Source organism: Anneissia japonica, unplaced genomic scaffold (genome assembly GCF_011630105.1).
Source record: "Anneissia japonica isolate Jap-2015-1 unplaced genomic scaffold, ASM1163010v1 scaffold288151_len52522_cov102, whole genome shotgun sequence".
Classification (NCBI taxonomy): domain Eukaryota; kingdom Metazoa; phylum Echinodermata; class Crinoidea; order Comatulida; family Comatulidae; genus Anneissia; species Anneissia japonica.
Window position 1 is genome coordinate 3,673 of NW_022718703.1, and position 26,856 is coordinate 30,528.

General features: G+C 34.3%; 1 protein-coding gene across 3 annotated transcripts; it reads left to right on the forward strand.

Moving 5' to 3' along the window:
• The first annotated feature begins 2,298 nt into the window (after nt 1-2,298).
• On the forward strand, nt 2,299-25,687 carry LOC117110588 (tyrosine-protein kinase receptor Tie-1-like). 3 transcript variants are annotated; one of them, XM_033253338.1, is made up of 10 exons: nt 2,299-2,317; nt 4,450-4,584; nt 4,814-4,960; nt 5,466-5,600; nt 6,655-6,804; nt 7,242-7,559; nt 10,783-10,850; nt 10,965-11,208; nt 15,221-15,484; nt 16,485-18,960. In XM_033253338.1, exons 2-10 carry the CDS (start codon nt 4,488-4,490, stop codon nt 16,727-16,729), a joined length of 1,668 nt encoding a protein of 555 aa, XP_033109229.1. In that variant the 5' UTR covers nt 2,299-2,317; nt 4,450-4,487; the 3' UTR covers nt 16,730-18,960. The 3 variants fall into 3 exon arrangements, with proteins under 3 accessions (XP_033109229.1, XP_033109230.1, XP_033109228.1); XM_033253339.1 differs by lacking the exon at nt 2,299-2,317 and adding an exon at nt 25,135-25,687 and having other exon boundaries at nt 4,439-4,584; nt 16,485-16,696; XM_033253337.1 differs by lacking the exon at nt 2,299-2,317 and having other exon boundaries at nt 4,439-4,584.
• Nucleotides 25,688-26,856: the final 1,169 nt, after the last annotated feature.

Here is a 26,856-nt window from a genome sequence, read left to right on the forward strand (position 1 = left end):
TATAAACTAACTGAGAAAGCCAGAAGATTCTCATGGGATACTGACTGTGGGGAAGCTTTTGTGGAACTAAAGGTGGAACTACAAGATAGTGGAAGTCCACCCGAAATCAACAAGGAATCAGTGGACGTCGTAACACCACCGACAGTTACTGTAGTAGAGCATAGTCGTCCTATGAGGTTTCCGAGGGCACGAAGAAGGCCCGCTCGCTACGACGAATAGTACAAGGGAAATATTTTTGCACGGGGGAAAAAATGTGGGACTCCACAGGATCATGTTTTTGTTTATTATTTTGCTTCTTTTTTTTTTTATTAATTAGGCCACAGTTGAGATGAGAGGAGAACGTTCATACAGGTGCGAAGAGTGTTCTTCGAGGTTTGAAGATTCCAGAAGTCTGGGACGACATCGAGACAGAGCACATGCCTCTCGTGAAGATTTCAAGTGCCGATACTGTCCAGGAAGAAGATGTGTATAAGAGACAGGTCTTCTACACAATCTGTTCCCGATCCCGATCTTATAATCTTATCATTAATAGCCTTGTAAGACGATCTCAGACCTTTGATTTTTGTTTGGATATTATGACCATCCTTCTGGGGGTGACCAAAGCTGTGAAGAGTAGCTGCCACATCCTCGAATACAAGCATTTTTTGGCCGGAAGTACTGCTTTTCCAATTTTTCACTTCGATTCTATCTCTAAATTCTGGGCTTCCCCAGATTGCTATCAAATCTTTTACCTCTCCCTCCCTCCACACAACTCTTTTCTTCTTTTCTGCCATTCTTTTGACAACTTTTGTTAGCCTGTCTCTTATACACATCTAGATGTGTATAAGAGACAGGCATATGGCAATTGCATATAACTAGCTCTATCACAGTTTTTGTACAGGTCGGTTATTATTATATTAATATGTATGCTAAAAGCTAAAATAATGGAAAATGGCAGCCATTTTAAATTGTAATAGCTCAAAAATTAACAATATTTAGTTAACTGTTGCTGTCATTGTTATGAGTGAATTTCCAATTGAATACTGCATTTTAATGACATAAATTTACAATATTAGTGACAATTTTAGGAAAAAATGGCAGTCATTTTGAAACGGCTGACAACCCCTTACACATGAAAAAAAAAATGTTGCACATACTTTTTTGATTTATCTATTTCTACTCTACATCATATCCAATTTTTTTTTAAAATATAGCAAAAAAAAATGCAACCAACCAAAGTTTGCTGGACTTATCAAGTGAAAATAATGAATAATAAAAATATAACAAATAATATGAGACACAACCCATTGTCTATATTAGAACACTTCTCATTGGGTAACAAAGTCGTAATTTTTCATTTTTGTCAAAAGTGTCTTAGTGGTGAATTATGGTTTAGGTTTTTTTTAATAAAGTTTCAAAAATTTCTATGTATGTGGAAAATGTAGTTGATTACCAAAGGTTACAATTTTTATTTTGAAGACTGCATGGTCTAGGAGGTGTACATTTTTTTATGGGGGCAAGTTTCCAAGGGCAGGTATTCTAGGGGCGAGTTGACTGCCAAAGAGTGTTGCCAAAGTGCGAGCCAGCGTGTTATTTGATCACAAGTAAGTGTGAGCCAGCGAGGCATGACATCATGACAATAGATACGAGACGTTACTCGAGTTGTGTGATGTATCGGCTGAGATTTGTGGAGTACAATTCAAAAAACAACTATAGGTCTAATAATGAATTATTGTGATGTTAGAAAGACAATGTTAGCTATCAAGGAGCGACGTTGTTTTTCATTGGGACATTCGTCCCTTCAAACTAGTCCTATACCATCCTAGCTAGTCTAGGCCTAGAGTAGGATAAGGCTAGCGCGACATGCAGACTTTGGTACGTGTTGGTTAGTCTACAAACGTCGCATAAAGTAATTGATTTTACCCGGCAGAACGAAAGAAGGAAACTCCGCTTTTCAGTCGTCTTAGGCCCTTGTTTTTTGACAAACAATGACCTTTCAGAGGTCAAATTACTGTCAAGAATATGAATTGGCTGCTTCGCAGCAATAAAGAATTGTATAGAAAGGGTCAGGCCTGTGATATTGATTTAATTTTGATTTTTGCTGCTAGTCTACATTATTATCACCAAGCATTAAAAAAAATAAATACATTGTGATACAAAATACTGCACGTTAAATTCATCTATAAATGACAATTCAATATGTTTGATTAAAATTATATACAAGAAGCATATGTGTCCTTGAGGATGGACTGTTGAAATTCTCTTCTTTTAGGTTTGCCAGCAAATGATATACAAGATTGCTCCACCAAGTCATAATTCACATTACCCCTGTGCTGAGGTAATTGCATTGGCATCCTATTGTGCAAAGAATGACATTTAACAATAATTTTGTTCATTTACAAAGCTTTGTATGACACTTCCCCAAACCCATTACATAACTCATCCATCTATATGCCGCTAAAAGGACCTTGAAATCATCCTGAGTTCCTTTTAACATACTGTCAAACCTTCATAGTTTTCTGGAAGGCAGACTGTAAGTAAAAAGATGATTAGATTAAATTATTACTGTACTCAAAATTGAACAGGGCTTTAATTTGAGGTTTTACTGTATAGCTGCACTATTATCCATTGAGACCATTATCATAACATCCATTATTAGAGTATTTGAAGTATTTTTATTTGATGTCAGTTTTTCACTTTTGCACTCAAACAACTAACAAATTTTAACTAAATTAGAGTATGTTCATTTCCAAATAATATAAATTATTAGTGTTGATTATCGGCCAATAAACACCTGGCCAAAAACCAACAATAAATGTTGAAGAGTTGATGAATGGGAATGTAAATCTTCATCTTGGACCTGATTGATGATAACAGACAATGTAGGGGCATTACTACAGTGTACCAGTATACTTACATTTACTATTGAATGCAATGTTATTTAACGTCTCAAATTGCCTTGTGCCTTGTATTACTCCCAATACTTACAAGAGTTGAAGAATGGGATGTAAATCTTCATCTTGGATCAAATTGATGATATATAACAGACAATGTAGGGGCATTACTACAGTGTACTAATTGACTAATATTTACTATTGAATGCAATGTTATAACGTCTCAAATTGCCTTGTGCCTTGTATTACTCCCAATACTTACAAGAGTTGAAGAATGGGATGTAAATCTTCATTTTGGACCTGATTGATGATAACAGACAATGTAGGGGCATTACTACAGTGTACCAATAGACTAATATTTACTATTGAATGCAATATTGTAACATCTCAAATTGACTTGTGCCTGAGTATTAAGAGTGTGTACTTCAATCTGTAGAAAAAAACTAAAGATCGATCAGTAATGATCAGATCATTTAGTAGTATTAAAATTGTTGTTTTACGCAATCGCTGATTAATTCAAGAGTTGTTTTATGCAGTTTTTAAATAATAAAAAGTGCAGGTTATGCAATTATTGATCAATGAAATTGTTTTTTTAATAAAATCATTGACCTTATACTGTAATCTGGGCAAACATTCCAGGATTACAATCCGGCACACCCGGTTAATGATGAGCAAAGTTATAACGTTTTTGTGACTGTTTCTCCAAAATATCTGTTTTCCATAAGTTGTGGAATGTACTGCAGCTGTGTGTTTAGATCCTTTTCTAATTGCTCGATGTATGTAGTCAGGGCTCTCTTTGCTTCCTTTTCCCATGGGCTGGTTCCCATAGGAGAACCCTTGAAATAACTTTATTTTTCTTTTTACTTCTGTAGCAATGTCCAGCAAATAATAATATAATAACAATAATCATAATAGTGTAGTTTTATATAGCGCACATATCCATCTAATGCAAGATGTTCAGGGTGCTTGATATGTGAACTAGGAACTCGACAATGACTCTTCTCCCCTAAGGGTCCCTTCATGTCTGTGCTACCTGGTAACCGGTACCAGCACTCTTGTCGTCCACATCACAGGGCTGCTGTTCCAGTACACCGGGGTATCCCCAACTCGTCTCAAAGGATGTACTGGATTTCTTTGTAGTGCACACGAGCCATTGTATACACTGGGCCTACAGTTTATAGTCCTTATCCGATAAGACTTCTACCACAAGAACCTAAGGCGAGCGTGCCGTTCGAACCAGTGCCGATATTAGGGTTATAGCTTGTGCCATTCGACTCACCATCGTTCCCTCAAAGTTCTTGATACAAAGGGAGCATCTCCATACAAGTCTTTATTTGTGATAATGTTGTTTATAGTGGATATTCAAGGTGTCTCAGAGTATCTTGTATAACAACCGTCAAGTCATCTCTTAAGAATGTGTTCGTTTGTCTTTTTATAGAAATTCTATAACAATAATGTGTTTTAAAACCCTAGGTCACCTGAGTGTTAAGGGATTCCCCCTTGCAGTGGCGGATTCAAGGGAAACCCAGTTGGCCTGGGCCCCCGTAAATATTTCAAAATTCATTTTTTTACTTAGATTGTCCGCTGCCAAAATGGAGTCCCCCTGAATGTGAGATGGATTGTCAAGTGTGTTATAACGGTGGAGTTTGTGACGACAAGACCGGTGTTTGTATTTGCCCCGCAGGCTTCAAAGGAGAATACTGCCAAACATGTAATACAATTAAAATAAATTTAATTTAATTTACATTTTAGTAATTAGTAAAACACATGTTTCTATGTATGTATATATTTCAATAGTAAATATATAAGAAATTTTAAAATAATGTAACAATTAAATCTTCCTATTAAAAATAAAGTTCATTCTCAAATTGTAGTGTTTTCTTCATAAAGTATGTTATGTTTTTGTGTTTGCAGTTTATACTTTCTTTTTGTTTATGTAGCTTGTGGAAGCAACAACTGGGGTCGTAATTGTGATCTTGTTTGTGCTAATGGAAAGAACGAAGCTTGTAAAGGAAAGCTTTTTTGTCCGCCTGATCCATTTGGATGCACCTGCATCGACGGATATGGAGGCAACGATTGCAATACAGGTTTGAGATGTTTTTGGCCACTCTTTATAATTATGTTGTCCTTTTTGTTTATAAATGATGTTAATATTACAGTATATTACTGCATAATGCATATACAGGCTTTATTTTATTTTCGCCGTCGAACCTATAAAATGTGAAAGTGTGATGAGTCAAATATGCACAATGGAATTCAAAACTCATGAATAGAGGAAGACAATTATATAAAAATGCCTTGCACAGGCCCTGGTCACAAACAAGTAATAACAATAAGGTTCTACTCTACATATTTTAATTGAAAGTTAAATAAAGACTGTCGCTCGTATCGTATGTTCATTTGATAATAATTTTTTTTTTGGTACTTTTGCATTTATTTATTTTTTTTCTTCTCTGTTGTTGTTAAGCGCCTCGAGGTTGTGTCAATGTAAGGCGCTATATAAATCCAGAATTATTATTATTATTATTAAGATTAAATGTATGGTACTAATCGACTAACAATGTGATTTTCCCAAAATGTACTAATCCACAGCATGTGCTAACAGTCACTATGGAGCAGATTGCCGTCAAGTATGTCACTGTGATTCAGGTGAATGTGACAGAAAGACGGGGAATTGTGCATCTGGGTCATCTTGTTCGAATAATTACACGGGACCAGCGTGCCAAGGTAATATTCAGATTTTAGTTGTCAAATTTTATGAGTAATATTATTTATTTTGTATAAAATATAGTAATGATTACGTAAAAACAAAGCTTATTTTATTATTCTTACTTACCTACTAATCTTACTAATACTAATCTACATATTATAGGCAACAAAGGTAATTAAATATTTTAATTATAGTGTACCTTGTATCCAAAATAAACTTAATTCAATTGAAAAGTTAATAGCCTACTGTATTGCAATAAGCATATCCAATATTCCTATTTAGAGTACTTAATTTACATATGGTTAAAAACGTACGGCCAGGTTACATTAAAATTTCACTTGTTCCGACCACCAATGATTAATTGTAAGGACTTGAAAGATTTGTTTTTTAATAGAGGGTAACCCAGTTTACCAAGCAGGCACGCTGATATTCAGGAGCCCTTTTAACAAATGGAAAAGAAACATGATGCCTTGTAAACAAAGTCACATTCTGAGGATTTAGGGAGTGAAAAAGTTAAATAAATAACAAAATGAATGTGTAATGACTGTCTATTATGCTTACGATTCATTTAGTAATTGTGTGCAAATTGTTGATTTTAATAGAAAATACCTAGTCGGCCCTAAAATGAAGGGGACTCTAAGGAAATACACATGATTACATCCTTTCTACAGAGTAAAAACATACGCTTTGAGGGAGGAGAGGTTGACCACAGTCTAGGCATATGTTCTCTTTCATGAAAAAGATAAAAATAAGGTCTTATGTTACATGTCTTTAAATATTTCTTTCATGGGAGAGAGGGTCAGAAAAAATCCTGTTTAAACATGATGAAAAAATAATGAATGATTCTAAACATATATTTGTTTATAGTTGTGTAATTTAAAACTGCTATTTTTTTAGTTTGTTAGGGCCGATTATAAAAGTAATTGAGCATATTTTAATCTACATGTTGAATAATTCAAAATACGAGTACATGTGAACATTAATGGTAATAGTTAAAAAGTTAATTTAGACCTAACTAATACCTTTTGACTCAAAATTTAAAGATAACAATGATGTCGCATTTTGTTGTAGAATTACTGCCAGGTTTGTCCTGTCCACCTGGTTTCTTTGGTGTGTTGTGTAACTATCCATGTCATTGCAAAGACTCGGCTGATTGTAATCGTAATGGAAGCTGTGACAATGGATGCCACGAAGCATGGGCGGGAGCGGACTGCAGTATAGGTAACGATATACGTCTTAAAATTTACATTTACTTGTGTTAAATCGAGCTTAAATCTCAATTATGTATAATTGCAATAGAATTTCCAAGATTAACCAACATATATTTTGTTTTTATGAAGCCTCATGTTATACCTATAAATAATTCATTAAATGTATCTTTCGCCACCCCAGGGGCGGATGCAGAGATGTCCAAAAGTGGAGCAGATCGAGGTGGGGGGGGGGCGGTCCAGTGCATTCCCCGCGAACTTTTTGTGTTCTAGACGCCCGAAAATAACCTCTGAGGTGTTTTGGGCGATCATTTGTTTCTTTTTCTTTCTTTCTTTTTTTTTTCTTTTTACCTTCCTAAAGGAGGGGTCGCCCCCCCCCCCCAAAAAAATTCCCCTTGCACCCTAATTATATTTAAAATATATATTTATAATGATTGTTATTGTTATTAGCACTACCTTACAGCTCCAAACCACCAACACTATTGAATCAAACAGCAACCACCCTAAAGATTGCCGCCTGCGGCTGGGATCCAGTTCAAGACTTCGGAACAGGGAATATTGCAGGATGTAAGCTATGGTATAAAACATCGCAGACAAGTACATTCACTACAGTTAATAATACTGAAAACGGTGTATATATCATTGACAATCTTAGGCCTACACTACACACGACTGTTAAATTCTACACACAACACTCAAGATTTGTTGGCGGCAAAGAAACCGATGGACCACCTAGTGAACATGGATCAGCAGAGACTATATGCTCAAGTAAGCCCACTGATTTGCTGATCTTTTTATTGGTTTTCCAGAACTAGCGGAAAAGCCATTGTTTTAATTTTTTCCCGTTTTATTATTGATTATTAACGATTATTTTTTATTTTTTTGCACAGGCAATCTGCCATGAACTTTGGTCACTTTCCGTGCTTGGAAAGCAAAGATATGCATATTGAAATATAACGTCATTCTATATATTTTGAATATTAATAAAAATGGCTGAGTTTTAATTATTGCAATTTAGCATAAAATCTAAGCATCTCAAACCAGCTACAGCTAGGCTGAACACAAAGTTACCGCTGCTACTGGGATCTTATATGTGTGAAAATGCTGATATATGCAGCTGAGTTCTAGTATCTCACAATGATCGTTTACATGTTATAGAAACCATAGTTTTAGTAATTTCTTTTAATGTATAAATCAGCGTTCCGCAAACTTTTACTTTATAGCCTATTTACGATTCCAGGCACCAAGCCGCAGCCTAGCAGCCCAGCCGCGCCAGGGACCAAAGGTTAAAGGTTACCTTTCCTAACCAAATCCTGCCAAGAACTTTTGATCATGAAGCCTCCATGTATATACCCATATTTTCAAACTTAACTGCATTTGGAGTTTACTCCGTAAGAAAAACAATATTAATAGATGAAACCTTGTATGAGATAATATTGTACTCAAATTGTAGAAGTTGGTGCATATACGCACTACTGAAAACCATTTAAAAATAAATTAAAGAAAATTTAAAAAATTATAAAATATAGGCCTAGGCCAATATAAATTTTTAAAAAAGGATAAAAATAATTATTAATATTATTAATATTATTACACAATTATCATCATGCTCTTCTATCGAGAACGGTAAAATATAATACCGTATAATTATCAATATAATACGCCTCTTTTTATTTTTTATATATAAGAAAAAAAAAGTATATAAAAATAAAATAATTAAGAAAAAAAATTTTTATTATTGCGTCGTGTTAAAGAATGTATATGTGTATGTATGGGCCTGTGTATGTGTATAGGGGTGTATATATATATATATGTGCCTGTATATGTGCGCGTATGTGTATGTGTGGATATGTATGTATGTGCCTGGATGTATACGGATATAGATATATATGATGAGTGTGAAATGTATATGTATGTGAGTGTATTCCATACCAAAAAAAAAATATAATAAAAAGAGAAAGAAATAAAGGAGAATGAAATTCCCATGAAAGGTAAAGGGTGGATTTAAAAAGAAAATAATATTATGTATATGTGCAGTGTATATGTATATATATTTTTTTTAAATTCTTTTTAATTAATTCTTTAATGTACGATGTTAATAATGTTAATTACATCTTGGTAAAAAATATTTAGAAATTATTACAAGTGGAAGGATGTTAAAAAAAGAAAGAAAGATAGTCAGCCATTTTGGACTGACCCCCTCTTAAGTGCAATTGTTTTTATTTTGTATATTCACTTTCTTTTAAATATGTATTAGAAGCAGAAAAAAAGAGAAAAGTAACAAAAAGAGAAAGAAATAAAAGTGGGTTAAACTCCTACGAAAGAGAAAAAAAAAACTTACTGCATTTTATTTTATTTGTAGATGATAGCAACATTTTCTTTTCCCATGAAAACAAATGTATTCTTTTAAATAGTATTAATCTTCAACTCAATAAAGTATCACTGTGGCTTAAAGCAAACAAATTATCACTAAATTTATCGAAAACTAATTTTATTTACTTCACATATAATAATAAGTCCAACAATACTTTACCTTCTGATATTATTATCGATGGGCACTCAATAAATAGAACCAACAACTTAAAATTTCTTGGGGTTTTAATTGATTCTAAATTAAACTGGCAAATTCATATTGCAGCTATAAACACAATAATTTCTAAAAATGTTGGGATGTTAAGGCGATTACAGCATATTCTTCCATACAACATTTTGGTATCACTTTACAATACCCTCATCCTTCCATACTTGTATTATTGCAGTATTGCATGGGCCACAACCGTTTCTAAATTTACACAATTTAACCCATGGGCTAGTTCAGAAACATAAAAATTCTTTGTCTTTTTAAGCTTCAAAAGAAGGCACTTGGGGTACGCGCTGGGGTGCCTCCAAGGTCCCATACAAGACAATTATTTTATTCTCTAAAAACATTAAATATATTCTATCAATAAACTACAAACTATCTTATTCATGTTTCGTTTTACCAACAATCAGCTTCCTCCTCAATTTAACTCTTTTTTTTTACAAATTTCAGTGAACTACATTCTTATGAAAATAGATCATCTATTCAGAAACATTTTATCTATGAAAAATATTCAACAGCACTCAGGAAAAACTCTTTTTTTTTAATGGACCAAATTTATGGAATAATTTACCCTTAGATATTATGTTATCAATGACAATACTTAATCTGAAAAATAAACACAAGAAATATTTACTACACCAATACATTTTATAAGTCAAACTACCATTAATGTTCAAATTTGCTCCTTCAAATAAATAATTAATCATGACTGCTAATTTTTTCTCGACACTTTCTTTGTTATATAAGAAGTTATTTTTGTTTTATTTGTTGATTATTATCTTTGTATTTAGATATTTCTCTTTTCAGATCTTAAGTTTTTCTTACTTAATAGTCATGCTGCTTTTCATTAATTGATTGTTTTCTGGTAGCTCAGTCCTAAAGCCTGTCTTAGCTTAATGGAGTCACCACACATAATACATCGTGTACAGGTTCATCGTTTTGTTATATTCAATTGATATATTTTTAATGTATTATGTGAAACTCTGAATAAACTAAACTTGAAACTAAACATCATTATCTGTTCTTTCAGTGATAAAATTTCATTGTATACAAATTAAATATTATTTTATTAAATAAATAATACCGTATATTGTGTTCCCCCTCCCCAACAATTGTTGATTGTTTTTTTTTCTACCATGATTCAACCAAACACGGTTCAACCACACACGTCATAGCTTTCTCCTTCCAAAACTTTTAAAAATGTCAATGAAACGTCTCTTTGTTTGTTTTTTTTTTTCAATTTCCAGGCGGCTTTGTGGCCCTCCACAAATGTTTCGCGGCCCAAATTTGGGCCGCGGACCATAGTTTGAGGAACGTCGGTATAAATTATGTTCATGTTTTCATTTTCTAAGCTATAAACTCATGTAGCCTTGATAATTAAAATTACAATAATTGTTTCTTTTCTTAAAGAGCCTTTAGAAGATCCAGAAATAGAATTGGAAACAGTTGATGGTAATGATATTATCTTAACATTAAAGGTGAGTAAGCATATTTAATAAACAAGGTAGATGTGATTTATTGAGCATTAAATAATTTTAAATGAAGATATTAATGACAGCTATTTAGCCTTTAGTATCTTTTTTATGTAAAAGGCTGTATCAAATGCTCCAGAGCGAATCCAGTGCGATGATATACTTCGATATCAAGTGCGATACCAAAGCAAAGATGGAAATGAACAGGACATCCTCAACACAACGGACAGTTTGCAAACAGAAGTCAAGATATCGGAATTATCACCAGGATGTGTTTTTTATCACGTCGACTCTAGAGTTGTTAATAACGCAGAAATTACTGGAGATTGGGGAACACCAATATCGGTACAATCAGCACCCACAGGTTAATGTTTTCTTTAATATTATACATTTTATATGCAAGGGGCTAGGAACTAAAATGGTGCATCCCCTGCTTTATACATGTCATTATTTTTTTTAGTTACCTTTATGTCTAAGCTTTAAGAAATGCCTTGTTAGTCAAGCGATTTCTGGTTGCCAGTGCATGTAAACCAACATCAACGATAGGTACCTGTTTTTGTACAGCATTTTAATTTGGTTGATTAATATGTATGCCCACAACTTTTTACCAACTGAATATATTTTCTTGTTTGTAATATCAAAGTGTAGAATAATACATTTCCTATCATTTGGTATAAAGGACAATGTAATTACATTGTTAATTATGTCACATGTGTTCAAAAGATCATCAACCAAAGATCAACACTGAATTTCACTCAAAATATGAACTTGTAATAGATTTTGTATCCCTTTAAAATTGAATTAAAATGGATAAAAGTTAGCTGAAGTAAATTATATACTAAAATACATGCATTATATTATTCTAACTTCTTAGCTCCAGGTAGCTCAGAAAATATGTGGGCGTGTCTATATTATGCATTCAATATTAAATTTTCATACAAATGGAAAACTTTCTTTAAAATAGCAATTATGATGCTGAAAACTGGCAATGTACCTTAGAGGTGGCTGCTCTATTATTATTAACTATTAAATAAATATATTTTCTCAATTTTGATACCTAATTACCGAGTAAGTATGAACTAATGGAGTACTGTATGGGTGTGTCCATGTCATGCATTAAGATTGATTTGGGGTAGGGTTAACATTTATGCCCACAACTCTTACCAACTGAATCACAGGGGGTGAAAGTTCATCAACCAAAAATTAAAATCGAATTCATTTTTAAAATATTTTATAACTCGATAATAATTTCTTAGAATTAATTTACAGATAAAAGTTATTTGAAGTAAAACACATATTAAAATGCCAATTTAGAATATATATATATATACAGTATATATATATATATAATTAATTAATTAATCTTAATTTGTTTGTTTCATATTTCGAAAAACGTAAACAAGCCATCATTGTGAAGGATTCAATTTCAGATGAGTTCACTATACCTTGTGGTGTTCCCCAAGGTCCTGTAAAATGTCCGCTTGACTTCATTCTGACAAGACCGCTTAGCAATGTCATTTGTGCCCACGAGAAGATTCAACAATTGATTTATGCTGATTACACACAATTTTATTTAATCATGAAGCCCATACATCACTCTGAATCTGTAAATAGACTCAAATCTTACACCGCAGATGTCCGCTCCTGGGCCATTCAAAATAAACTCATGCTTAATGATTCAAAGACCGAACTGATCCACTTTAGTTTGAGGTACTGTGAAAGTTCCATGCTCCCATATGTCAACATTGGTGGTACACACATCGCTGCTTCTTTTTCAGTCAGAGATCTGGGTGTTCAGCTGGGTGAAAAATTGAATCTGAAAGAACACATTTGCAATGTATGTCTTAGTCCCTTTTGGGATCTACAAGATTGGCCAGATTCGCAAATATTTAGATAAAAATACAACAGAATATACTTGCAGGCATGAGGGAATTTCTTCAATGAATACTAACTTCAAAATGTATTTCTTTTTGTGGAGGATACAAACAAAATTCAAATTGCACAGGAAAACCCTTAGAAAAATAGATGCGCAGAATCGTAAATACTTGTGTTCCTACTATGAAGGCCTCAATTTTCTGCAAAAATATCCGTGGAAATTGGCTCATATTTTTGAATTGCGTCGACGGATTTCTGGGCCCAATATTTTACGCTCGGAATATTTTACAGCCTCACACATCCTGATTGTATTTATTGCAAAATAAATGACATTGCTTACCTCTCAACCAAAGAAAAGCACTGTAGGCCTATGAGGATGGGCCGAGGGGACAAATCCCTTCCTGAGAATCTCCGAGACGGCGACATTTTTGAGATGGGAAAATAATTCATCCCTAAACCCTCAATTTTTAACTCTAGTTTTACAAGATTTAGATTTTAGACATTATCTCCATCACTAGAAGTGAATGATTTTTAAATTATTTTAACAACTTTAAATCCCAATTAAACTACCTTTTAGGCAGTCTAGATTGCCTTCCCCACACGCGCAAACAAATTTTTTGAAGTCGGCCTAATGGCTGCTGTTCATATTCGTACTTGAAAGTAAATACTAGTCTTGAAGTCAGTCATGTCGTCCAACTCTACTAATCTACTAATGGCTTTTGAACCATCCATAAATCGCGGGAGTGTTGGCGACTCAAAGTTGATCCCCGCAGTGTTTGATATTTCTTTGTGCACCGACAATTTGTTAATAAAATATGCTGCGTATTGTGAAGAGTCAGACTTCTTATAAATACTGTGAAATCATTACGCATTACTTGGTTAAGTAGCCTTTTCTAAAAGTGCTTGTCCACGGACAAGTAGTCCCTGAAATTCTTGTCCGACCGGAAAAAAACACTTGTCCCGGGCATCGGGCAAGTGGGTTCGCTCATGCCTGACTTGTTTCATCACCCCTTAAATGCAATAACTCGCTTTTATATGGCCTACCAAATACCTTCTGTCATCTCTTCAAAAAGTCCAAAACTCAGTTCCATGCACCAAAGGCTGTACCACATTTCTCCAGTTTTGTGCGATTTGCACTGGTTGCTCGTCAAGCAACGCATTATTTTTAAAATCTTACTCTTGACATACATATATATATATATATATGTATGTATATATGTATATATGTAAACCCATAAAACAGCAAACAGCCACATAATGCAAAACAATTTAAAATAAAATTAAAACGGAACAGTAGGAAAAATCCGATCAGAATGACAAAATAAACTAAGCATCCACTGGAAGGAATCCCAATATCTGCAGACGGATCCGTTTTGGCCTTCCAGGCCTCATCAGTGCAGCTATGGTATAGACCCAAGCAAAACGCTCGACCAGCTTAGGTAGGGCCCAACCTAGTCCCACGACCACTGATTACAGAGCCAAACCAAGGCAATATATATACACATCCCAGGTGTGAATGCAAATTGTGGAATACAAGCTATGTGGCTCGGTTCCAGTAGATACAGAGAATATTTTGTCATTCTTAATGCGTCCTACGAAATTCTTACCGAGACAGCACTAGTCCGTGAATTTGTGAACAAGATCGGAGATCTAAAGATGCAATCTCTACCGTGCATCAATGGCGGCCCGCTGGATCTCAATAAGAGATTCTTTAATAATATACAAGTTTGAAAGGCAAATGGGAAAACCCATAAAACAGCAAACGGCCACATAATGCAAAACAATTTAAAATGAAATTAAAATGGAACAGTAGAGAAAATCCGATCAGAATGACAAAATAAACTAAGCATCCACTGGAAGGAATCCCAATATCTGCAGACGGATCCGTTTCGGCCTTCCAGGCCTCATCAGTGCAGCTAGGGTATAGACCCAAACAANNNACACACACACACACACGATTTTTGCTTCTCCAGAGAACCTGAGAAGTGTGTTTTCCTCCCAGCCTGGGTGGGGGGTGGCAGCTTTCCATGACGTGAGAGGGGATGCTGGCGCCACCTCTGGGTGAAATAATTATGATTTAGTGAAGTCTAGTTTATATGATTTTATATTGTTTGCCATTATAGCAGGCCACAAATCGGTCAATTATTTCTTTTGGTTTTGTACCTAAGTTTGGTACAACTTGACAAACAAAATTTTTAGCTTTATAGCAAATAGCTCACAAAAGTGCTAATGTCCCACAAATCAGATTAATTACTTAGATAAATTAAACAGAAAATTCATGTATATACCAGATGACAACAACTACTCACAAAAGCTACTTGTTTCTTTCTGCTACAAATCATCAATTTAGTAAGAAGGTGATAGCAATGGATTTTGTCTGCAAGTGCTTTATTGTAATTAAAATTTTTTATTGTTATTGGAGCCATTGTATCTAAATAATAATAATGATAATAATAATAATAATAATAACAATAATAATAAATATTGTTGTCTTTTAACAGCGCCCTCAATCACCAAAGATTCAAAACTGGAAGGAACGTTTTTATTAATGAAATGGAATGCTGCTACCTGTAACAGCACCCAGAATAATTTGAGTTACCATTATCAACTATCAGGAGGAATCCATCAAGGAAGTACAACAAAAACTGAAGTTCTTATAGATGACGGAATTGTACCTTGTACACAGTACACATTTTCAGTTTCAGCATCGCATATGAATGTTAGCAGCACCACCAATATTATGGAGGTCATGTCTGGTGTTGACTGTAAGATTTTTTTTTGCAAATGCAAAGAACGTATTATTTGAAACACATTGTAAATATTTTTCTTAATTTATTTTTTATTTAATTTCTTCCCTTCTTCCCTATATTATATTGTATGTAATTTCTAAATTATAAAATGCCATTACATAATTCAATGCTTGACAATATATTATACACATTATATTGTTTAATTTTAAATAAAACACTAATAATCAATTTTAAAAGACGAGTAAACTGTTTGTAATTCAGTAAAATAAATTGTTTCAATCTGCGTGCCAGTGGAAGTAAAATAATACTCATAAAGTGGTAATTATAACATCTGTTAATATTGCTTCCGTAAGACATTGACACCCTGTGATGCATTTGATTGCTTTCTATAAATGAAGCGAACCTAATGGTGAGAAAACAACTATTATATAGTCTGTAGTCTATAATTACAAATGATTTAAAAATGAATCAAAAGTCAATCATGTTGGGAAAAAAAATCAGAATTATGTCATGGTGACTTTGTTGCTTTGGAGCCCTAAGGCACTTGTCTGGAAAAATTAATAAATTCTGTTTGAAGCCACAGAAAATTAAATTTAACTACATGATTAACTATATTATAAAAATGTAAGTTTAAAAATGTAAAAATATGAAAAGCAAAGATATTTAAAACTAACACACACAATTGCATAAATTTTCATAAAAGAATGATAAAAGTCAAATAAAAATTGTATTTTAGATAGATCAAGTACACTATTGGTAAATGAGAAAAAGAAAATAGTAAACATTTTTTCTTGAGGTGTACTGTAGCAAAATAAATCCAATTAGAACAAAATAATTAGTGAGTTTGATGCATACAGGTGCTGCTACTTTTACTACTACTATTAATAACAATAATAATTAATAATAATAACAATAATAATGAATAGTGATAATATTATTATTATTATTATTATTATTATTATTATTATTGTTATTAGTAGTAGTATTATTATTATATTAATATATACCCCCACAGATCCTGGAAAACCAACCATTAGTTCGTTAACATCAACGTCTTCATCAATCACACTGGAATTGACATTATCTGATGATAATCCTTGCACAATACTAGGATACAATGTGCTTGTATATAGTGATGTACAGAGTTTAGAATTCAATATGGATATAACAGCGACTTCACTGACAATTAATGAAAATATAATGCCGAATACTATCTACACTGTCCAGGTATGCAATATCAATTATAAACATATAGTATGAATGCATTAATGTATCTAATAAAAACTAAAAGTTTTTTTCGAAAAGATGTACTGAGTATTCAGTACGTTCCCAAATGCATGCAAAAAAAAAAAGTTCGGGTGGGAATCTATCTTGTGTGATTTATAATTTCTTTGGAAAATGTTGGAGACTTCCTTCTCTCATAATTGTAGGTCTGCCTTTAATTTAGAACAGTAATCATCTCTGTTTATCACGAAGGCTACTCCATTTTGTTTGTCCGGTTTAATGAAAATAACTATTTTTTATTCTTAATTTCTTTCAGAGCTTTATGGTTTTTTTTTTCAATTCCTAACTATTTCAAACAAAAAATTAACTCCATTGGGTTGTAAGTCTACGCAGCAAACGTAATTTAAATATCACTTCCTAGTAGCGTAATCTTTTCTTAAATATTTACTCGTGCGTACTCTGCGTCAGTTGCATGAGAGAAAGGTTTTTGCTGGCGCTGTTCTTCTGCCGCTCCAAATTTTTTTTGCTGCTGCTCGCAGGACTGTTTTAAATATGTAGTTATTTTCGTATTTTGGTGTCGTTTTGGTTTTGTCTGTATCCTTTTTGCTGGTTTTGCCTGTGCTGTGAACTTTTGTTGACTTTTTTTTGGTGTTTTGTGCGAGTAAACCCGCTCTTTCTCGTAGCTGTTAGAAAGAGACAAAATTGCCTGTCGTTCATCATAGTCCCTCACCGCTCCTAATGTCTAGACTTATACGTAGACGAGGGGAAAAGCGTGGAGGTAGGCACATTAGAAGACCAATTCTTTCTAGAATCACAGCATGTAGAGACGACTGCTTCACCCTAAAGAGTACCGTGGGAACCTGTTTGTGGCTGTTTATTTCCGATTTTTATAGTTTCTTTAGTTAATTTCTATGCAATAAGTGAGTTTGTCGGTCTTATGAATACGATAATATATTTGCTTTATTTTCATTATCACGTCATTCAGTATATTTTAATATATTTTACATAGGCCTATGTATTGTTATAAATAGAACGTTTGGTAATTTAAATGGAGACGCAACAAAAAAACAAAAAAAAAGAACAAACTTATGACAAAGTAATCCACTGAATTAACTATAAGCCTACTTATTTTATAAATCTAAATTTTATTGAAGCATTTATAAACATGATCCAAAAATATATCGTATGGAAACGATAAAAAGAAGCGTTTCTCCAAACCAATCGACTTGTAACATTTGTGTTGTTTCTGTAAAAAGAAAGATAACACCATTTGATACTGCAATGAATTCTTTAATAATAATAATAATAAAATACTACTAAAAAGAAATAATAATAATAATAAAATACTACTAAAAAGAATTGTTAATATCTGATAATGTTGCAGTAATAATATAGCCTAAGTTTCATGTTTAACAAACAGTACTGTTTAGCCACCTTGTTCTATTAAATTATTATTCGCGGCCACACCTTCGGCGCTCCATACACCGCGGTCGAAATGCATTACAAAAATACCAACTCAGGGCCGAAACAACTCAGGGCCGAAACGACCTGTGCCGAAACGACTCGGGCCGAAACGACCCGGGGCCGAATCGACTCGGGGTCTAAACGACTCAGGGTCTAAACGACTCTACACCGTTTTTAACATAGATAGCGACTCCACGTTTATTCTCTCTACTCTTAGAAGAGTAAATTGTGTAGCCGTTTATGTTAAATTGTTCATCAGAAAGATGCAGGTTGAACCATGATTCCGTAAATACACCAATGTCAACTTTTTCGCTTTTAAGAATAACACCAAGTTCACCAAATTTGTTAACCAATGCCTGAGCATTTGTCACGAGTATTATCGGTAGTTGCGTCAAAGGACCGCTAGGCCTAGCTCTGGTTGGGATATGCTGACATTTGGCTAAGTTGGTTAGACAGATATGCCTAATGTTAGCATGTCTGTGGCCAAGCCATGTGTTTGGACCGCTTCAGGAATGTGTGGGCACACTACTGCAAAGAGTGAAGTAGGGTAGGTGCAAACACATGCCATGGCAGTGAATGTGTACGCGTGTGTTCACCTCTCGTTGTATGGTTCTGATTTTTAAAAAAAATTATTCAACCTTGTTTCTTTAATATTTCATTTACCTTATATGGTCAGGGCTCCTGCCGGCAGGAGCGGACCAAGAGATGTCCGACAGGGGAACCGAAAATGGGGCCGAGCGAAATATTTGTCTTCTATTCTATACAGACGCTCGAATGTAACCTCTGAGGCATTTTATGCGATCAATTTTCCCCCTTTTTTAACTTCCTAAAAGGGTGACGGGGCTGAGGATTCCCGAGCGCTGTGTAGGCTCAATCTCCCACCCCCTCCCCCCTCTTTTGACATCTCTGGATCCGGCCCCGATGGATCAAGGCAATTCAACAGAAGGATGCACATCTCGGGACATCAAAGGTTATAACTCTGGCATCGACATTCTAGGCGCACATATGGCAAGCCGTTTTATCATTTACCTCTGAATTGCAGTTAAGTCGAATGCATTACAGTTAACTCTAATTCAATTACAGTTAACTGTAATACATTCGACTTAACTGCAATACATTACAGTTAACTCTAATTCAATTACAGTTAACTCGAATTCAATTGCAGTTAACTGCAATTAAAATTTTGTTTTTGAGTTAAGTGTAATTTATTTAAAGTTAACTGCAAATCTATTTCAATTATGTCTATTTCGGCTTAATTCGAAAACATTTGCAGTTAACTTGAATGCATTTCAAGTTAACTGCAAATCATTTCCAGTTAACTATAATGCAATTCAAGTTAACTGCAATTCAGATGTTGGTTGTAATTAGCGTTAAGTGAATACGATTGGTTGTTTGCGTTTACGTAATATCAGTGCTATATGATTGGTCAGCCACAGTTGATTGAATTACAGTTATGGTGTATTTTCATTAAGTAACTGTGATTGGCTGATGTGCTTTTTCCGGTCGTACTTGCCCGGTAAAAAACAAATCATAAAAACGGTCGTTCAAATTTAATAAAAATTGCGTCTGATCATTCTGATGATGTACTTTCTACCGTTGGACAAACTGTTCGTAATGTAACTGCAACATTAGAACAGGGAAACACTGATTATAATCAATTACAGAATAATTTAAGAACATGTATTCATAATGTAAATAGGATTTCTGCGACGTTAGACCAACAGTCATTGGAGGAAGTGGTACAATCAATACAATATGATTGACCATGTGGACGAACTGAGGAGGGTGGTAGAGGGGCTCGAGCAATAGGGGTAGGTCTAGGCCCACAGCGGCAGATGAACAAGGAAAAACACAGTTTCAAACTATCACGTATACGCCCTCCTAAAGGCCTAATTCTAGGTTAATAACAGAACGTTATTGCTAATATAATATTACTTAATGATAGTCCTGGGCCTAGGCCTATAAGCCTTAATTAAGCCTGTTAAGTTAGGATTAATAATAATAAATACACATTACACAGCAGTAGGCCTTGGCGGCCCGCCTAGGTCAGGCGCGGTGGTAGTACTACTAGGCCTAGAAGACGTGGTGGTAGTAGGCCTACTACTACTACTAGGCTAGGCCTACTCGTAGCACTGGCAGCAGTAGTAGTAGAAGGCCTATGCCTGACGTGGTCTCTGGCACGCGCAATAGCTTGAGAAGCCACATTAGCCACTTGCTCCAAATGCCTCCCAGATTCAGACATAACACTTTTTTAATTTTAGGTAACTTCGTAATTTTTTAAATAAACCACTTAAACACAATTAAACACATGCGTCTAGTTAGGACTAGGTGGATAAACCCGGCTCAACTCACCGGGTTTATCCACCTGCCAGTCTGAACTAGGTGGCTTATCTCAAGCCGGGCTGTGTTCCATAGTACAAGGCGGTTTTCAATATAGACAATGTGTAGTGAGCCCTCTGTTGGTCACTATTATACATTTTAGATATTCTCGTAGTTGGGGGCGCTAATGCGGAAGCGATATTTTCATTATTCTCCATATGTGGGTTTTTAAATGACCAACAGCTTTAAAATAAAAAAAAATAATGAATATTCATGATATTATCGAAGAAGACATGCTAAACAGTTCCGTAATATAACATAGGTACGATGTCATGGCTCCTGATTTTACTACGTGTGAGTATTTGAATTTATTCCATGTTTTTCACCCAAAACTTAAGAAAATCTGGCATGTAAAGTTTACATGGCTATAATGCTCCATGTTAATACTATTTGACTTCTGCATTATCCTCTAAAAATCTCTCTGACAACTGTTCCGGTAAAAATTTTATTTAAGTTTAAAAATGACCATGTTTGGCCTTTAAAATACACGTGTTTTCCCTAGGCAGGCCTAGCATTTAGACGTTTATGGCGTAATAAATAACACAGACAAGTTAACTAATATGTTTTTAAAATATAATTCAAATGTTTCTAGCAGTCTTCCATAGACAAAATTAGGTCTAGGCTCCCTAAAAATAGCCTACGCTACGGGAGGGTAGGCTGCCGCCTGACTTAGGTGAAAGTAAACAATGTTTGGCCCGGAGGGTATTTAAATTTTAAAGTGCCTCTGCCACCTATTCTGACAATTTTTATAAACTACAGCGTGTTTATATTTATAAATATATTATAAATACAAGTGTTTGTCATATATTACGAATAAAATTGATTTTGTACTAAAAAAATGAGTTTAAAGTGTCATTTTTGAAAGACCTTAGAAACAAAGAGGTCACTCAATGACGTCATTGGTGACCAACTTTGCCAAACTTCATCCAAGCGCGAAATCAAAACAAACACTGCGACGGTGGCCTAGCGGAGGAAGAAAAGCCCGAACTTCTACCCTAGGCTGTTAGTATATTACATAGTTTCCCGAGTTTTACACAATATGCCAGTAAATTGTGTTGTAGGGGGTTATAAGTGCACACGAAGTAAATATTTTACGTTACCTAAAGATAGTAAAAGAAGTTGTTGAGTTAAATTTGTCAATTTTACAATTCAAATTTTCATGGGCCGGATGAGCACAAGTCAAAAGAATTCGTGTGCTCACTTCGTGGATGATCACTTTATGTGGATTCAAAACGACGTTGGGCTTGCAATGCAAACTAGGCCTAGCTCTGAGAGATCTTGCTGTGTCTACATTAAAAATCGATCAAGACGATCAAGTCCAGTGAGAAAAAGAATCCATCCAGGCTAGGGCCTGAGGCCTAGTACGGCAAATAAAACAAGTAGCCTATGCTAAGTACCGGGTTTCGGGATCCTCGCATTACTTGTTTAGGCCCTACTTGTATCCCAAGAGTCTTCTACGGTCTATAACTTGGCTGCCCTAATCAATGATGGGGATGAGGTGGTCTTAACTTCCCTGGCCCCTGTAGCCTATAGACCAAGACCTACTTCAAATTCCCAGTTGCAGTTGTTAATTTACATGTCCTGCCATTTTTTTTCTGTTTTGATTAGTAGTAGGGCCTAGGCTAGGTCTAGCCTGGTGGGCCTATGACTGTAATTCAATAAGTAATATCACTTACCAAGTTACAGGTACCTCTCATTGTTTACGGCTGAACATCTTTTAAACAAATCTTGCAAAAGTCCGTAGGCCTAGGCCTACTAGGCCTAGTACCGTATTTATTTAGCGTAGGTTGTTTGTTTTTTGGTTTTAATTGCCTTTTTTTACTGTCTTCTGTTTAGGCCTATGCAGCAAGCAAAAAAAAAAAATCCCATCCCATTTTTTGGTTGACGATAAAGCAATCTTGAATTTGCGGCGGTTTCGGTAAAAGACGCTGGAGGCCAGGGAGATCGAAAATTTCGCCTTCACGGTTCAAGTTTCTACTACTAGGGCCTATATCTTACCTAGGCATATCCATGTCTTTGTCTTTGCGCTATGAATGACTGAATAAAAAATACGTTTTTCTAGCTAGCGCTTTATTACAAAATTATAACTTTTGTTTGTTACGCGCGCACACACTGTCACATGTATAAAACGCGCGAACACTATCCATTTTTAATACACATGAACTATTTATTTATGATGAAAGAATAAGGATTTATGATATCGTACCTACAGTACCTACACCTAAAAGAAACCAAAAAACATCGGATTTTTCCATTCCAAAGTGAGTAACGACAAAAGAGACAATTGTGAAGGTTTACGAATTTATTGTGATGTTTCTATGCACGTTGAGACCAAGTCGGCTATGCTATTGCTAGCCTATGTAGGGCCTAGGCATGTCTGAAATATATTACATAGGCCTAGGCCTACAACTAAATGTTATAAGCATGGAGGAATTAGTTTTATAACACGTTACAAAGACGTTACAAAACAACGATAATTCAACAAACAACACATACATGAATGTAGGTACTGTTGTAGTTGTAGTGAATTCACCTCGTTTTTACTGTACCTTTTTTATTTACTCGCGAAAGGCCAACTTATTAAGTTATTAAGTGTGGCCTACCTCCTCCTAGCCTAGGCCTAGTCCTATAATACAGTATTACTGTATTATTATTATTAAAATTTCACATATCTATTAATATAAACATACAATATTTTCATTTCCTTTAATTTTCCAACTTGTGTCGAATGTTGTTGTAACGAATGTGGAATTACCCCTGGCACCATATTACTTGATCGGTATTAGAAATGGAGCACACACTGATGATAAACAAATGCTTGAAAACCTAGGTGGATAGTAGTGATACATTGGCCTGCCATGTCGATCTTTTCCATTTTTGCTACAATGACTAGTTTCTCATTGTCAGTGCTTGAATTCTTTCGACGGATTGATTTTTCAATTGGTGATGACGGGTACAAACGCACCTGGCCTAGTATTAAATAATAATAAAATATTGTAGTACTATTCAGTGCAACAACATCACCATCAGTAATAATAAATAAATAATATTATTGCCCTATTTACTACTTTTGACTTACGCACTTGTCTCTCAACAAACACGTCTGTAATTATCTCAAAATAAACTGGATGCATGGACTGAAACGCCCATTTATAGATCAGGTGCACACCAATTCAAGCCCAGTCCGCTGCCCATTTTGGGGCCTAGAAAAAGTTCGTGGATGTGGTGGTAGCTATGTGCTTTCTTTCTGACGTACACCGTATTTATCAAAGCTCTATAAAATTATGGCTTAGGCCCTATGTCATTTTTAAGTAATAATCATTAATAAAAATAATATACGTGATTCATTCCTACTTTTGGTATTATTGCACAACCATGAAGCAGATAGTAACGTAAACAATCTATCGATACGACGAGAGGCTCGCTCTCGCTCCCACACCAACTAGCCTAGGCCTACTCTAAGTTCGGATTCGTAATATTATCATCATCTTCTGTATTTTTTTCTTTTTCATACCAAGACTCATATAAATAGGTATGGGCAACAGCCAACGTCATTGTCTTCCTCATCTGTTGTTTCTTCATACGATGAAAATGAGTTGAAATATCCTCCGTATATACCAACATGCTCGCTTTCTTCCTCCGCTAGGCCGTCGCAGTGTTTGTTTTGATTTCGCGCAACACTTGTGTTTATAATATATTTATGAATACAAACACGCTGTAGTTTTTAAAAATTGTCAGAATAGGTGGCAGGGGCACTTTAAGTATACGCGGTATGCTCTCACGTGAAATATGCCTACGCTAGGCATAGTCTATTCGCTATAGACATATTTTTAGGATTATTCAGACCCCAAGTTTTATAAAAACATTTATCTTGTAATTTTAAAATGTCCAAAAATATTTGATTATTATTATATTTTGAAATTTCATTTTTAGTAAGTTTGGTGGTATTATTAATGTCTGATGTTCTGTCATAATTTTTTAATGAAAAAAAAATGGCAATAATAACTTTTTATTTTTAAACATGATACAAGCCAGCTTACAAAATACATCATGGAGATAATCAATAAAAAATGATACTAAAACAGATATTAAGGTATTTTAAATAATAAAAAATATTCTACTTCTGTACAATGTTTTTTTTTTTTTTTTTTTTAATTATGTATCATTATGTATCATCACAATAATGCTTTATAAATCACATCGCCTGTTCTTAAATACAGTATATCAAATGTTGTATTTTCATTGATATCCGTTTTGGTTATATTGTTGGAAGACCTTTACTAGTAGCAAGCGCCAGTCTTCCTAAGCATTAACTTGGTTGTCCATTTTTAAATGTTGCCTCTTTTTGTCAACGTATGGTGTTTATATTTTATTTTTATGTTTTAGAATGTTACTGTACTTGTATTCCCAAACTATTATGAAATAATAATAATAATAATAATAATAATACTGTTATGCCATTTTTACCACATCGAAACCAAGGGAAAAGTGAGCGCACAATATAATTAACACTTAAAATATTTTACTTTCCATTGCCTAGAATGAATTATATTGTTATGTATTGCCTAATTAAATTATATTTATATTTATCTTTTCAGCTTCTTTAATTGTTACGACGCAGGATGAAAATCAGATACTATGGTGAGATATGTTTACATCTATTCGGTTTTAATCGATATTCAAGCTACATGGAAACAGATGAACTCGTCATTTTGTCTCTGCATCCCTGCTGTTACAGTTTTTTTTAGCATTCTTGTTTGTATTTTTGAAGAGACCTGGGACTTTCAGATGATGGGAGATTTATATTTTCTCTGAATCAACTTACTATTGAGAACAGATTGTTTAAAACCCCATACCCTTTTTATGAAAATAAATTTACACACTAATTACTGCACATATTAACACAAAGCGCAATAACATATTTTGTTGTGCAGTACTATAATATAGTGTGAATATATTGAATTTTCTACTTATAAAGTGCAATAGCAATTTGTACAAAAATAACTGTTAGTATTAACCTGATTGCATACTGTACCTTTAATTTGGATTCCTGATGATGACATAATTAATATCAAAGTAGTGAATCCCTAAACTTTGAGTATGTATTATTCCATCTGTATCTGAGATTAATCAGTGGACCTTTCGGTTTAATTTGGATTCTTGTATTTTTTAAAGGTTTATTTTGTTCATTAAAAATATAACATGTAGAACATAATGTTTGTGTCTATTTGTAAACTGAGGTGTAAGAAGAATGATGATAGTAAATGATACTGGCTATTTTCACAGATGAATATTGGATCATTGTTTACATTTATTTATATTTACAATTTTCTTTATTTTAGAGCCATCCTAATTATTGCCATCAAAATATAAAATGTTATTCAATGCAAGCCTGTATTTATCATATATTAGCTGAATAAAAATAATATATATATTATACAATTATACTTTTAACATTTAACAACATTAATGCAGCAAAGCCTATCCAAAACCCCAATAAAATCTAGGCCTCAATCTAGGCCTAGCGCATGTATAAACAACGCGTAAAATTGCGCGTATGAGCCTGTGGAGTTGTCAAGAACGCCTAGTAAAGCCAAAATATTTGCTGTTTTCAATCGAAAATTTTTAAAAATCGGAAGAAGTTGTCAGGCAAATATTTCACAGAATACAAGAACAGACACTGATTGTTCATTGGCGACCAACGCTAACATCCAGAAAAATTGCACAATTTTGTAAAACGACGATAATTACGACCATGTTTAGCGATATTAACATTTACGGAGTTAGGGCGTTGTTTGTTTACGTTTTTACTGTAGACTGGCCTTACATTTCTTGTTAAAATTCATGATTTTTATATAAATTCATGCATTGCAAAAATTTTGTTTAGTAGCTGATATAATAATTAGATAAACAGAACATGAATGGGGGGATATTATACTCATATATTATTTTTAGCAGAATTCTACTATGTACCAAAAAATGCAGTTCCGCTAGGCTCGCACGATCCCAATCGCGACATGAGTGTGTTTGTTCGAGGCTTGCGGTGCGTAAATATATGAAAGGCGCGTTGAAAACACTTATTGTCTCAATATAGTGCGTATGAAACCGCCGTGAGTAACTCAGAGCCGTAGATAGAGAGAGTTTGGCCAACTCGGTTTCAATCACGTGACTTACACCGGCCATGTTGTCACCAAACAAAACAACGCGATAGGGTAGGAAGTTAGCAGTTATTATAGATGATTAATGCTATATAATGTGAAATACCGTTATGTTGGGTTTGGGGTTGCTGCAATCGATCCAACAAAGAAACAAAAATGTAT

Coding starts and splice junctions, on each gene's coding strand:
- LOC117110588 (XM_033253338.1), top strand. CDS start 4,488: ATGGATTGTCAAGTGTGTTATAACGGTGGAGTTTGTGACGACAAGACC. Junction 4,961..5,465: donor AGGCAACGATTGCAATACAG/GTTTGAGATGTT, acceptor ACTAATCCACAG/CATGTGCTAACAGTCACTAT. Junction 7,560..10,782: donor AGCAGAGACTATATGCTCAA/GTAAGCCCACTG, acceptor CTTTTCTTAAAG/AGCCTTTAGAAGATCCAGAA.